This window comes from Armigeres subalbatus, chromosome 3, assembly GCF_024139115.2.
Source record: "Armigeres subalbatus isolate Guangzhou_Male chromosome 3, GZ_Asu_2, whole genome shotgun sequence".
Classification (NCBI taxonomy): domain Eukaryota; kingdom Metazoa; phylum Arthropoda; class Insecta; order Diptera; family Culicidae; genus Armigeres; species Armigeres subalbatus.
In genome coordinates, this window is record NC_085141.1 from 110284944 (window position 1) to 110298541 (window position 13598).

At 40.8% G+C, this 13598-nt stretch overlaps 1 protein-coding gene across 1 annotated transcript; it reads left to right on the forward strand.

Annotated features, from left to right (window-relative positions):
• Window positions 1-713: 713 nt before the first annotated feature.
• On the forward strand, window positions 714-4012 carry LOC134220106 (probable cytochrome P450 313a4). The gene is made up of 5 exons (XM_062699088.1): window positions 714-960; window positions 1907-2101; window positions 2642-2827; window positions 2913-3539; window positions 3596-4012. Exons 1-5 carry the CDS (start codon window positions 798-800, stop codon window positions 3934-3936), a joined length of 1512 nt encoding a protein of 503 aa, XP_062555072.1. The 5' UTR covers window positions 714-797; the 3' UTR covers window positions 3937-4012.
• The last annotated feature ends 9586 nt before the right edge of the window (window positions 4013-13598 follow it).

Genomic DNA, 13598 nt, shown 5'->3' on the forward strand with positions numbered 1-13598 from the left:
GGCTTTGGCAGGTTTTGTTCTAATATTGACAGGGGGGTTTTTGTCGACCAAATTTTATGAAATTTGGCCACAATATTCTTTGATATGCAAAGAATGTTTGGGCCAAATTTGAGCATAATCAGTCATAAAAAACCCCCTTGCCAATAATAGAATAAAACCTGAGAAAGCCGTCATTACCCCTATATAGATCCAAGACAATTAGCTCCGATCAGTACCAACGGTACCAACACGGATCAAAGCACTTTATAGTAGTTTGTGCAACTAAACTTCAGCGCTAGCGTGCACGGAATTCTTTGATCAAGTACACTGGGGTCACTTTTTACGCGGTTGGTGTTTGCTTGTTTCTGGCATTAAAATATTGAGTTGATCCTATCAAAAAAATCTATAGTTGAATACGAAAAAGGTGTGAAAATTGAGATGGGCCGCCAAATTGTCAAATGCATCTGCGTAAAAAGCGACCGCAGGGTATGCAAACACGTTAGCTCAAATTTAATTAGTTAATTCAACGCAACGGCTGTAAACGAATCATGTTAACAAGACCTAAGGTATTGTGAAGCATGTTGAGGGATAGGGGCAGTGAGAAACTTGTCGAAAGTACTGCTACAATTGTTAATTTATATAAAATTCAGGAAGGTATTCCCTGTGCGAGATAGCGATCTCTAAACATTATATAAATAAATTTCGGCAATCATGATCATTCTCCGTCATTTGCTTTCGATTTGTGTTGTCGTTCGTTCGAGGGAAATCGATCGTGCCCAAATCTCCCGAAACGAGTTCCGATAACGGTAGTGGAAACAATGTGGAGTGCTGTAATCGCGTGTGGGCTAGGTGCAATAGTGTTGGTTGCTGTCTGCTTCCGTTGGTCTCGACGGAAAGTGAACGCTGCTATGGCCAAAATGAATGGACCGCCGACGATGCCTTTGATCGGGCACTTACATCTGATCAGATTCACTAATCAAGGTGCTTTGTACTTAATAAAATGGTTATGAATAGTTGAAAAAGGAAAAAAAGTTCAACATAAGTCCAGTTATAATGTCAAAATGATGGTAGAAGAATTATCTTTTTATTGTGACAGTGACAGTTAATACAGATATAGATACTGTTGTATTGCGATCTACCCACTGCTAACAACAATTCTGTGATTTGGAAGTTTTTTTCCACGCTGTTTTTAAGCTTTATGATTTTTGTTGAATATTAATAATTTTCAGTTGTTGACTTCGACTGTAGTGTTAATTTTTTAGATTTTTCGGCTATGCAGTCTGGTTTATTAGAACAATTTTTTTTTAAATTTTGTCCAACAATTACTTAACAAAGAGCAATCAAATTTTTTTCCCTGAAGAAGACATCGAACCCGATGTCGAAACGTTGGACAAAATTAAAAAAAAAATTGTTCTAATAAACCAGACTGCATAGCCGAAAAATCTCAAAAATTAATAATTCTGATCATAGAATTATGCACACATGAATAATTCACAAGTTTCCAAAAATCAAGCTTGAAAAAGAATTCCTGGAGATCCACTGAGTTTATGCGTTGTCTCAGTAATTTGAAGCAGTACAATTGAAATTTTCTGGCTTCCTCAATCTTGGAATATTTCAATGAATATCCCATTCGAATTATAATCGTTCGATTTGTTACGAAATATCCTACGGATTTTGATGTAATTTCGTGGGTTCCCTAAATGTTTTAATTTATTATTATTATGTATGCCCCCTCCCCTTCCCCCTTAGCCATGCGGTAAGATGCGCGGCTGCAAGGAAAGACCATGCTGATGGTGGCTGGGTTGGATTCCCTATGTACAAAAGTTGAAAAAAAAAGAAATAAAGATACATTTTACTACGAAACATTAGTGAGTGATGAGTGATGAAACATTAAAACACAAAAAATGTCAATTATTTCCTCCCACAGTGAACATCTTTAATTTCATGAACCATATCGGCAGCACCTACCCGTCACCTGTGGGCTTAAGACTGGGGCACATAAATGTTGTCGTTGTGCATCATCCAGAACATCTGCAAACGATCATGACATCCCCACACTGCATAAGTCGCCCTTTTTTTCACGATTTCTTGCGCGTCAGCCGTGGATTATTCTCATCACCAGGTAAGATTAGACTGTAGATCGATTTTATACTAGTAAGGCCGATGTCGTTCACACGTTCACACGTATACGTGTGCACTGCTCCATTTGATGCTGGGCACCTTGCGTGAACGCAGCGTGCACGCAGCTTAAACAACCGCTACGTGGGCATCGGCCCTTAAATGGATAAATTTAATGATAGTCAAGAATCCAACGGTAAAAAAAAAATCGATAGGGGAAACTAGACACACATGATTCGCCGAGACTTTATAAAAAATAAGTTATTCGCTAAATCAAACTGAATTATAGAATGCCACACTATAAACTAAAGCATTTTTTTATGAACCATACTGTAGTATAATTTTTTATCAAGTCCACCTAAAACCATATAAATGGATATTCTACAACAAATTCACTAACGATTTGATATGAAATTTTCCTTGTACGAACAAATTACCACAAGTCAGCCAAAAAGCCGTCTGGTGCGATCGACTAATTATCATTAGATTATTTTCCACTACTTTACTCAAAAGAATCATGATTATTTTTATGGTTTACTTCCAGCTCATATGTGGCGAGGTCAACGGAAGGTATTGAGTCATTCCTTTGGACCGGGCATTCTGAGCAGTTTTGTACCGATATTCAATGAAAAGAGCGCCACTCTAACCAGACTCATGGGTGTCCATGTGGGAAAAGGTGAACATGATTTTCATCGGGAAATGGCCAAGGTTGCTCTAGATACGATCTATTGTAAGTAGCTCGAGATGCTTCCTAGTATAGAAAAGGTTGCGGTATCGGAATCAGAAGATTATATATGTTTTAAATATATTTTCAGCGACTGCATTTGGAACCAATTTTGATATGCAAGTAGTACCTGAAGGCGATAAGTATCTTGACTATCAAGAAATGTTTGCGCACCTGGTAGTAAAACGCATGTTTTCAACATGGTGCTACATCGAAAGAATGTATCGATTTACGAAGGATTTTAAAAGAGAACAAGAGGCATTGGCATATGCGAAAACCCTAACGGATCGAGTTCTGAAAGCCAGAAAGGCAGATGACATACTGTCCAGGAAAATTGAAATTTCTACACCTGCAGAAGATATGGATGGCAGAAAACCGATGATGTTTCTCGATAAGGTTCTTGAACTGGCCAGGGACAATAAGCTACAGCTAGCCAAAGATGACATCGCACAACACATGAACACAATCGTATTCGCTGGAAATGATACAACCGCAAATACAATGAGTAACGTATTATTGATGCTGGCTATGCATCCGGATGTCCAGGAGCGCGTTTACCAGGAGGTAATGGAAGCATGTCCAGGAACAGATCAGTCTGTGTCCATGGAAGACATCACAAAACTGACTTACACGGAGATGGTGTGCAAGGAAACCATGAGATTGTTCCCTGTGGGTCCCATAATTGCACGAGTAGCGGAGAAAGATATCAAACTGAGCGGTAAGGCAATCGTTGACTTTTAAGTGATTTTTTTTTCTAGCGAACTATTATTTCAGATGAACATGAGATTCCAGAAGGGTGTATTCTCATTTGTGGCATTTACGTGGCCCATCGGGATCCCAAAATATGGGGTCCAAAGGCAAGCGAATTCAACCCGGACCATTTCTTGCCGGAGAACGTCAGCAAGCTACATCCTTACGCTTATCTACCATTTAGTGGTGGAGTGAGAAATTGCATCGCCGTGAAATACGCGTGGATTTCAATGAAAATTACGATAGTTCATATACTGCGGAAGTACCGTTTGACGACGTCACTCACGATGGATAAAATAACGCTAGGATTTTTTGGAAGCCTAAAAATAGCTAACGGTTGCTGCATTAGTTTAGAGAACAGATAGCAATAGAAAAGCGTTCTCGGTGTGACATCGTATCGCATCATTCTGAAATTCAACCTTATAAAATAAAGATATGAGAAGTAATCGAAAATATTCTTATTTTTGTCATATTGTTTTCAATTCTCGCTTAACTTTTCAAAAGGACCTAAGTAACATTTTTTTGATGAATTATTTTGAATAGCGCAATCAATAGCTTTCATGTTGTTGTGTTGATTGCGCAATTCAAATTAATTCATGAAAAAATGTTACTTAGGTCCTTTTGAAAAGTTAAGCGAGAATTAGTTTTTTGCCAATTACCTATCTCATATCGTGGACCCCCAGTTATTTTATTTGTTTGGGCACCGCATGGGCACACTCTAATCTCTTTGTAGTTTTATCATAAAAATAATCCTTTTGCCAAAGTTGTACCGAAAGGCTATAACACACACAGGAAAAAATAACGAAAACAAGACAAAATTTTCAAAACGACTTTTCTGCTTTTGTAAACAAAGATTCAAACGACGATTTGACGAATCTGATAGCTCTCCCACGCAAACCAACACCACCAATAGGTAGGTGAAGGTTTCCGCTACCTGTTGATGGTGTTGGTTTGCGTGGGAGAGCTATCAGATCCGTCAAATCGACGTTTGAATCTTTGTTTACAAAAGCAGATACCCGTTTTGAAAATTTTGTCTTGAAAACTAATCATCGCGTAAAATATACAGACGCGGAAAATTACACTATTCTGAGCAAACATGAAAAAAATAATTTGCAGAGAAATACAGGTTCCCAAAAATTCTCACAAAATGTTAATTGTTCTCAAACGCCTATGTGAAAAAAAAAAATCATCACGGGAAACCTAGGCAACAAACTCATCAGTAGTTCAATCAGTAGTTTTACTGCACACTGAGCCACTGAACGAAGTAAGTCAGACGAAACAATTATCTACTTTTGATGAAATCTATGTTTGAAATTTTATTATTTTATCCCTTTGAAGTATCTCTCTCATCATCTTTTTTAAATTATACGAACACGGATCGGAGCACTTGCTAATAAATGCATTCCCTAATTTTTATTCATTATATTCGCCTCCTGACCCAATGTGCATTGAGTGTAGTGGCGCGTGCTGAATTCTGTGATCCAGTATGCAAACACGTTATCAAACCAAATTCAACAGTAATTAATTCAATGTAACGAATCATGTTAACAACACTTAAGTTGTTATTGATCAAATCATTTCAAGAGGGTTTTCGCTTTGGGAGATAGCGATCTCCGAAAATTGTCTTAATAAATCTCGGTCATCATGATCATTCGCCGCCATACGCTTCCGATTAAAGCAATGTGCACATGAAGTACATTGATTTCCCACCCAATTATCAAGTACCGTGAGAATAGATGTGCTTAATTTACATAATGTTTAATTGAGAACAATTTGGTAACTTCTAAAATGAAATTAATATCACACTAATGAAGTATTTAACTGAAAACCATCATCACCACCATGCACCCATTTCAATAACATTCTAAAACAGTAAATCCTATGCCTGTACCTATTTTGATAATATTATTTCCAACATAAACTACGCACAATAGTTATGCCGAACTCTTCAATGTTTTGTATTTCTGTAGAAACAACTGAAATATTATTAGAAATAAAATTACAAAATTATAGTTTTTGTTACAGTTTTCCATCTTATGAACTGATAACTGATTCTATGTTTGTCATAATTTATCTTTGCGATATACCTTATTTCACAATTATGAGAGTTGAATTTCACAATAAAAGTTCATGCAACCATTTAAAAAAAAATCTAAGTCGGCAGCCCTGGAGGATACTACCAGCCTTGTAAACAGTTTGGAATACGGACAAGGATAATTTGAATTCGGAATAAACGTTTTTCAAACTATAGGAAATAGTTTCGTTTTTCAAATATAATTATATTTATAGTGAAAATGTAATGTGCTTTATTTCTAGTGAAGTGTATTTCAAAATCACATTTGTTTTAGCTTGAAATTGAGTGGAAAACAACGTCGTGAAAGCAGGTGTATCTGCTAGTAACAATCGAGCAGTGCATTAAGGTCACTCCTGACAGAATCCAAGTTTCAAAGTGCTCGCGTTTTCACACCACTCGATACGGAAGCAAGGGGCCCTCCTTAGCCGTGCGGTAAGATGCGCGGCTACAAAGCAAGACCATGCTGAGGGTGACCGGGTTCGATTCCCGGTGCCGGTCTAGATAATTTTCGGCTTGGAAATTGTCTCGACTTCCCTGGGCATAAAAGTATCATCGTGCTAGCCTCATGATATACGAATGCAGAAATGGTAACTTGGCTTAAAAACCTCGCGGTTAATAACTGTGGAAGTGCTTAATGAACACTAAGCTGCAAGGCGGCAATGTCCCAGTGGGGGATGTAATGCCAACGAAGAAGAAAGAGATACGGAAGCAACGCACAGCAGTCATTTTTATTTTTTCACGCATGCTGCGACGCAGCAAAGCTGAATCAACAAAAATGACAGTTGTCCGCCGCCTCCGTATCGAGTGGTGTGCTCCAGAAAACGCGAGCACTTCGAAACTTGGATTCTGCCAGGAGTGACCTTAAACCAACAGCTCAGAGGTGGGAAAATAAAAATAATGACTTTGTTTTTAATAATTCAAGTCTTATGAACTAAAATATTACTTAAACGGGATTTCAAATAATATTCCAAACATTGAAGAATGTGGCCCATTCATTGTTGTGCAAGTTCGATGTGAGATATTGTAATTAAATTGATTTTCAATTAGGTGTATTGACGGTTGCGATTAATATACGGACTGTTATTAATATGGGAGCATTTACCCTACTAGCTCGGATAACGGTAGTGCAAACAATGTGGAGTGCTATAATCACGTATGAAATAGGTGCAATAGCATTGTTTGCTGTCTACTATCGTTGGCCACGACGAAAGGTGATAGCTGCAATGGCCGAAATGAATGGACCACCGAAGATGCCTTTGATCGGACATCTACTTTTGCTCAAGATGAATACACCACTAGGTGTTCCAATCTGCCAAATTCACGATTCAGCCATCTTGGATTTTAGTATGGAAGAGCCAGCCGGTTTGTTTATGTTTTGCACCGAAAATGAATTTTTCACCCCCGCCTTCTTCTCGTACATAAACTGGGCAGATTGAAACACCTAGCTGTGTATTCATCTTGCTTTTGCTCAAATCCACTAGCCAAAGCACTAGCCAAAATAAAATATTAAAAGTAATTAATAATTATTTTCGAGCATCTTAGGGGAAAATGTTACATGGTTTAAAAAAAATTATTTTCCTTTTACTTCCACTTATTTGCAAATTAGTGGAAGTAAAAGGAAGTTATTTTTTTCAAAACCGTATATTAAAAGTAGAAAAAGGAAAAAAATAAACATATTGTGTAGCATAATTCCAGGTTTTTACGTCGAAAAGTTGAAAAAAGAATTACTGAAAAGAATTATTTGAACAAAACAGAAAGTGACAGTGAATGTAAAATAAAACCGAAGGGCTATTTGACTGCTCAAACAAAAAAAAATAACTTGATAGTGTAATACAGTGAACTCTCCCTTACTCGAGATAGGGAACACACTTAAATTTGGCCGAATGCCGTTAAACCGAACAGATAAAATTTGTTTCTTTATTAACACGTACGTCCCCAACCCCCATTTCACGACAAAACTCAAAATTCAAAACCATTCAGCTCAGCCAATTTCTAACGGATTTTCAAGAAATCTTCTGGAATCGATCACAAAATTCCTATAGTTTTAAGAACCGAAGTCAATTTTTGTCCAATGGCCATGGTTCCGGATATATTCCGAGGAGTACTGGGGTTACCTCCCTCCCAGAAAAAATGGTCACTGGCAGATCGGCTTCGAAATCCATCGTGCGACATATCAAACTTCATGATTTTGCAAAACAAATACACTGGAGTACATTTCGGTGATTTTCGATCGAATTGGCCACCCTCCGGGTACTTCCAGGGCCTGGTGCCCTTGGGGAAGTGGCCAATTTTCATTCGCTCTTGGAACCCATCTTGCGACATATCAAACTTCATGATTTTGCAAAACAAGTACACTGGAGTACATTTCGGCGATTTTCGATCGAATTGGCCACCCTCCGGGTACTTCCAGGGCCTGGTTCCCTTGGGGAAGTGGCCAATTTTCATTCAATCTTGGAACCCACCTTGCGACATATCAAACTTCATGATTTTGCAAAACAAGTACACTTGAGTACATTTCGGCGATTTTCTATCGAATTGGCCGCCCTCCGGGTACTTCCAAGGCCTGGTTCTCTTGGGGAAGTGGCCAATTTTCATTCGCTCTTGGAACCCATCTTGCGACATATCAAACTTCATGATTTTGCAAAACAAGTACACTGGAGTACATTTCGGCGATTTTCGATCGAATTGGCCACCCTCCGGGTACTTCCAAGGCCTGGTTCTCTTGGGGAAGTGGCCAATTTTCATTCGCTCTTGGAACCCATCTTGCGACATATCAAACTTCATGATTTTGCAAAACAAGTATACTTGAATACATTTCGGAGATTTTCGATCGAATTGCCGCCCTCCGGGTACTTCCAGGGCCTGGTTCCCTTGGGGAAGTGGCCAACTTTCATTCGCTCTTCGAACCCATCTTGCGACATATCAAACTGATTTTGCAAAACAAGTACACTGGACTCCATTTCGGTGATTTTCGATCGAATTGGCCACCCTCCGGGTACTTCCAGGTAGGCCTGTGCGCTGATTGAAATTTTACCGGCAGTGACGTGATAGATCATTTTCAGGCAGCGGCGTCACGCCGTTGGTGATCTGCGGTGGCGTGGATCGGCGTGAACCAGTTTCAAGCGCCAAAATTTCTTCAAAAGTTCGTCAAGGAATTCTTCCAGAAGTTCCTCCACTAGATTTTTTAAAAGATCGTTAAGAAATTCCTTTGGACATTCCTCCGTAAGTGCCTCTGGGAAGTTCCTCCAGAAACTCCTCCCGGATTTTGCCAGGAAGTTCCTTCAGGAATTCCTCCAGGAATTCATCTGGAAGTTCCTCCAGGAATTCCTCCGGAGGTTCCTCCGGGAATTCCTCCGGAAGTTCCTCCAGGAATTCATCCAGAAGTTCCTCCAGGAATTCCTCCAGAAGTTCCTCCAGGAATTCCTCCAGAAGTTCCTTCAGGAATTCCTCCGGAAGCTCCTCCAGGAATTCCTCCGGAAGTTCCTCCAGGAATTTCTCCGGAAGTTCCTCCATGAATTCCTCCGGAAGTTCCTCCAGGAATTCCTCCGGAAGTTCCTCCAGGAATTCCTCCGGAAGTTCCTCCAGGAATTCCTCCGGAAGTTCCTCCAGGAATTCCTCCGGAAGTTCCTCCAGGAATTCCTCCGGAAGTTCCTCCAGGAATTCCTCCGGAAGTTCCTCCAGGAATTCCTCCGGAAGTTCCTCCAGGAATTCCTCCGGAAGTTCCTCCAGGAATTCCTCCGGAAGTTCCTCCAGGAATTCCTCCGGAAGTTCCTCCAGGAATTCCTCCGGAAGTTCCTCCAGGAATTCCTCCGGAAGTTCCTCCAGGAATTCCTCCGGAAGTTCCTCCAGGAATTTCTCCGGAAGTTCCTCCAGGAATCCCTCCGTAAAACTGGTTTTGGCCACCTGGAATTCCAGGAATTTCGAAATGTACTCAAGTGTTTTTGTTTTTGTTTTGGTTCCAAGATTGAATGAAAATTGGCCACTTCCCCAAGGGAACCAGGCCCTGGAAGCACCCGGAGGGTGGCCAATTCGATCGAAAATCGCCGAAATGTACTCCAGTGTACTTGTTTTGCAAAATCATGAAGTTTGATATGTCACAAGATGGGTTCCAAGAGCGAATGAAAATTTGCCACTTCCCCAAGGGAACCAGGCCCTGGAAGTACCTGGGGGCGGCCAATTCGATCGAAAATCGCCGAAATGTACTCAAGTGTTTTTGTTTTGCAAAATCATGAAGTTTGATATGTCGCAAGATGGGTTCCAATATTGAATGAAAATTGGCCACTTCCCCAAGGGAACCAGGCCCTGGAAGTACCCGGAGGGTGGCCAATTCGATCGAAAATCGCCGAAATGTACTCCAGTGTACTTGTTTTGCAAAATCATGAAGTTTGACGCACGATGGATTTCGAAGCCGATAAGCCAGTGACCATTTTTTCCGGGAGGGAGGTAACCCCAGTACTCCCCGGAATATATCCGGAACCATGGCCATTGGACAAAAATTGACTTCGGTTCCTAAAACTATAGGAATTTTGTGATCGATTCCAGAGGATTGCTTGAAAATCCATTAGAAATTGGCTGAGCTGCGTGGTTTTGAATTTTGAGTTTTGTCGTAAAATGGGGGTTGGGGACGTACGTGTTAAGTGAAGTGAGAAGAGAGATGCTCGAAGTGAATGTTGAACAGCGAGATCTAAGAAGTGAGAAATGAGATTTTCGAAATGAGTAAAGAGTACTGAGAAGTGAGTACTGAGAAACGGAAGTGAGTATTGAGTAGTGAGATGTGTGCAGTAACATGTGAGTAGTGGAAAGTGAGAAATGAGAGGTGAGAAGAAAGTGGTGTGAAGTGAGTTGTGATAGTTGCGAAGTTAGAAGAAGGATGTGAGTAATGAGAAAAACAGAAGCAAAGAGAGAAAGAGAGATGATAATTATGACTTGAGAAGCGAGATGTTAAGTAGTGAGAAGTGAGTGGAGAGATATAAGACAGGAGAAGGAAGACAGAAGAAGGAAGAGAAAAAAATTAAGAAGGAAAAAGAAAAAATATCGTTTTTCACTTCTTGTTCCTCGTTCCTAACCACTTATCACTACTTCCTTCCTACAACTTACTTCTCACTCCTCATTTCTCATTTTTCACTTCTCACTACTTCTTACATCACTCTTTTTGCACATTTCACTTCTCATCTCCCTTTTCCCACTACTCACTGCCCACTTTGCATTTTTCATTATTAATTTCTCACCTCTCACTTCACACATCTTATTTCTCACATCTCATTTTTGTTACTTCTCATTTATAACTTCTCATATCTCACTTCTGACTTCTCATTTTTCACTCATTACTTTTCACTTCTAACTTTTCACTTCTACCTTTTCGCTTCTCACTTTTCCCTTCTTACTTTTCATTTCTCACTATTCGCTTCTCACTTCTCACTTCTCACCTCTCATTTCTCACTTCCCACTACTCACCTCTCACTTCTTACTTCTAAATTCTCATTTCACACTTTCACTTCGAATTTCTCACATCTCACTTCTAATTTTTCACTTCTCACAACTCTCTTCGTACTCCGAATTTCTCACTTCTCACATTTTTCACTTACTACTTATTTCTTACTTCTTACTTTAGACTCCTCACTTCTCATTTCTCACTTCTCACTTTTAATTTCTCGTTCTCAACTTTTCCTCTCTCACTTTTCATATCTCACTTCTCATTCTTCACTTCTAACTTCTTATTTCTCATATCTCATTTCTCACTTCTCGCTTATCACTTTTCACTTCTAACATCTAACTATGTGCATGTACTGTTTCTGACAACATTGAGTTAGCGAGGTGAAAATGCTTTGGAATATTTCTTCGACTTAGAAAAATTGAGTAAAAATTGACTTACGGAGGGAGCGCAGTATGCTAGATTCAACGAACTTCAAATTTCATCGAGTTAGACAAAATATCGAGTTACAAAATATCGTGATGTCTGTGTATGTGTGTATGTGTACACATTTTATAGACACACTTTTTGAAACTTAGCATTATCCGATTTACTCGCAACAAGTTGCATTCGACGGGGAATGCTGTCCCATTGTTTGCTATTGAAAATTGGCTCGATCGGACATGCATTTCGGAAAAATTAAAAACTCATTGTTTTTTCCCAAGGGTCTCCCCTCAAAATCGATCAAAAAATTGGAAAATCATAAAGCGCGGCTGGGAGACCGCTGGAAAATGGATTGTGGTTTGGAAAATCACAAAGCGCGTCTGGAAGACCGCTGGAAAATGGATTGTGGTTTGAAAATCATAAAGCGCTGCTGGGATACGGCTGGAAAATAAATTGAGGTTTAGAAAATCACAGAGCGCGTCTGGAGGACCACTGTAAAATGAACTGTGAGTTTGAAAATTACAAAGCTCGTCTGGAAGACGGCTGGGAAATGGATAGAAGTTTGGAAAATCACAAAGCGCAGCTGGAAGACGGTTGTAAAATGAATTGTGGTTTGGAAAATCACAAAGCGCCGCTGGGAGATAGCTGGAAATGGATTGTGGTTTAGAAAATTACAAAGCGCGTCTGGGAGACCGCTGGAAAATGGATTGTGATTTGGAAAATCATAAAGCGCGTCTCGAAGACCGCCGAGGACTACGACAAGGTGATAGACTTTCGTCCCTGTTGTTCAACATTGCGCTAGAAGGTGTCATTCGTAGACCTGGGTGTAACGGCCTGGGTTCGATTTTTGACAGATCCAGTCAATATATTTGTTGCGGAGGTGATATGGACATTGTTTGCCGATCATTTGCAAGAGTGACAGTACACTACGGACTCCAGATGAAACTGCCGTCAAAAAGACTCATACCCGCTCCAAATGTATCATGTAAAGAACGTTCAAGTCCTGGTGTTAGGTGGGACGTTAAACAGCCCTGACACGACGGCCCTCCGACGAGACAGGAGGTTTGCGCAGGCCCAATAAGCCGCCTAGAAAACCAATAATTACGAACAATATAAGAGATAATGCGACTCGATATAATCGGAAAAGGCCTAGGCGACAAAAAAAGGATCACGATTGGAAGCTTGGAACATGAAACTGCAAGTCGCTAGATTTCGCAGGTTGCGACAGGATATGATCTACGATGAATTACATCCCCGCAACTTCGACGTTGTGGCGCTGCAGGAGATTTGCTGGACAGGACAGAAAGTGTGGAAAAGCGGGCATCGGGCGGCTACCTTCTACCAAAGCTGTGGCACCACCAACGAGCTGGGAACCGGCTTCATAGTGCTGGGTAAGATGCGCCAACGCGTGATTGGGTGGCAGCCAATCAACGCAAGGATGTGCAAGCTGAGGATAAAAGGCCGTTTCTTCAACTATAGCATCATCAACGTGCACTGCCCACACGAAGGGAGACCCGACGACGAGAAAGAAGCGTTCTACGCACAGCTGGAGCAGACATACGATGGATACCCACTGCGGGACGTCAAAATCGTCATCGGTGACATGAACGCACAGGTAGGAAGGGAGGAAATGTATAGACCGGTCATCGGACCGGATAGTCTGCACACCGTATCGAATGTCAACGGCTAACGATGCATAAACTTCGCAGCCTCCCGCGGAATGGTAGTCCAAAGCACCTTCTTTCCTTGCAAAAATATCCACAAGGCCTCATGGAGATCACCTAACCAAGAAACGGAAAACCAAATCGACCACGTTCTAATCGACGGTAAGTTCTTTTCCGACATCACGAACGTCCGCACTTACCGCAGTGCGAATATTGAATCCGACCACTACCTCGTGGCAGTATGCCTGCGCTCAAAACTCTCGACGGTGTACAACACGCGTCGAGGTCGGACGCCGCGGCTTAACATTGGGCGGCTACAAGACGGTAGACTAGCCCAAGAATACGCGCAGCAGCCGGAAGTGGCACTCCCAACGGAAGAGCAGCTAGGCGCAGCGTCTCTTGAAGATGGCTGGAGATATATTCGATCCGCCATTG

What these genes read in the sequence shown, in the direction of transcription:
- LOC134220106 (XM_062699088.1), top strand. Translation starts at nt 798, where the DNA reads ATGTGGAGTGCTGTAATCGCGTGTGGGCTAGGTGCAATAGTGTTGGTT. An exon ending in TGGATTATTCTCATCACCAG is followed by an intron (nt 2,102 to 2,641) that starts GTAAGATTAGAC and finishes GTTTACTTCCAG; the next exon opens with CTCATATGTGGCGAGGTCAA. An exon ending in GAAAGATATCAAACTGAGCG is followed by an intron (nt 3,540 to 3,595) that starts GTAAGGCAATCG and finishes CTATTATTTCAG; the next exon opens with ATGAACATGAGATTCCAGAA.